The sequence below is a fragment of the Empidonax traillii genome, unplaced genomic scaffold (assembly GCF_003031625.1).
Source record: "Empidonax traillii isolate 1590-97213 ecotype Southwest subspecies unplaced genomic scaffold, ASM303162v1 scaffold4467:size14851, whole genome shotgun sequence".
In the NCBI taxonomy this organism is placed as follows: Eukaryota; Metazoa; Chordata; class Aves; order Passeriformes; family Tyrannidae; genus Empidonax; species Empidonax traillii.
In genome coordinates, this window is record NW_020959660.1 from 3,995 (window position 1) to 5,076 (window position 1,082).

Consider the following 1,082-nt stretch of genomic DNA (forward strand, 5'->3'; position numbering starts at 1 on the left):
GAAACAAAGCCTGTGTTCTTTAATTTGGTGATTAGCTCCTTTGCTCACTAGCTGCCCACCTTTTCCTCTGCTTGTCACCATATTCTTCACCCACAACTGCCCAACTGCAGCCCTATCATGTTCTCTTCCCATCCTCAGTTTAGATCCCCAACTCTTGCCCTGCAATTGCCTTCCTGCCCTCCCCAGAGCCAGCTGAATAAAGCAGCTGGCCCTGGCTCCCAGACCTTCATCCTGGCAGCCTGCCCTGCTCTCACCTGCAAGTGCACGGCCTTGTGCTGCTCCAGGCTGACTGCATGGCCGAAGGTCTTGCCACACATGTCACAGGCAAACGGCCTCGTGCCCTTGTGTGAGCGGCCCATGTGCACCTCAAGGCCGTGCGGTGTGGAGAAGACCTGAGGGAAGAGAGTACACGGGGTTAAGTTCACCAGGGAGAAGGGTCTGGGGAAGAGTCATAACCAGTGTGGGAGAAAGGGACCCCTACTTTGCTGCACTTGACACACTTGTACGAGCCAGTGCTGATGAGCAGTTGGCGGCACAAGAGGTCTGACTCCACTTTGACGTCACCCGGCCCCTTCTCCTGCTGCAGCCCAGGCTGTGTTTCGGCGTAGAGTCCAGGAGCTGCTGCTGGCGAGCGCTCAAACAGCCCCGTGCCCGGGGAGCTGAAGTCTCCATACAGTCCAAGGGAAGAGCTACACTCAGCACCATACAGGGCAGGCTCAGAGCCTCGGTCGCACAAGAGCCCCGGCTCTGAGGGTCGCTCCAGCGTTGGGCAGGGCCTGTAGCTTTGCACAGGATGCCTCAGCTCAGAGCCACCCAGGCTGTTCCACAGGTACGGATTGAAGGGCTCCGAGAAAGGGGGTGCTTCATCTAGGGGCGGACACACAGATCTCTCTGAGGCTGTGGAAACAAAAGGGCATGGGAATTAGTGTGCTTCACAATCCAGACACTATCACGGGGCACAACAGTCTCAGCACCCAGACTTATGCCCAGAGGCAGACCCCTGTACTGCACACTGAGGCTGCCCTTTCATCTCTCGTGGGAGGACATTTTACATTGCACATTAGGGGCTGAGCATCCAGTAC

The 1,082-nt window shown here is 57.1% G+C and overlaps 1 protein-coding gene across 1 annotated transcript; it reads right to left on the reverse strand.

Moving 5' to 3' along the window:
• Positions 1-254: 254 nt before the first annotated feature.
• Positions 255-901, reverse strand: LOC114072917 (zinc finger protein Gfi-1-like; the record flags this gene model as incomplete). The annotated part of the gene is made up of 2 exons (XM_027910737.1): positions 255-392; positions 482-901. Coding segments are annotated over 2 exons (558 nt in total), but the record flags the coding sequence as incomplete, so codon positions are not given.
• Between the last annotated feature and the right edge of the window lie 181 nt (positions 902-1,082).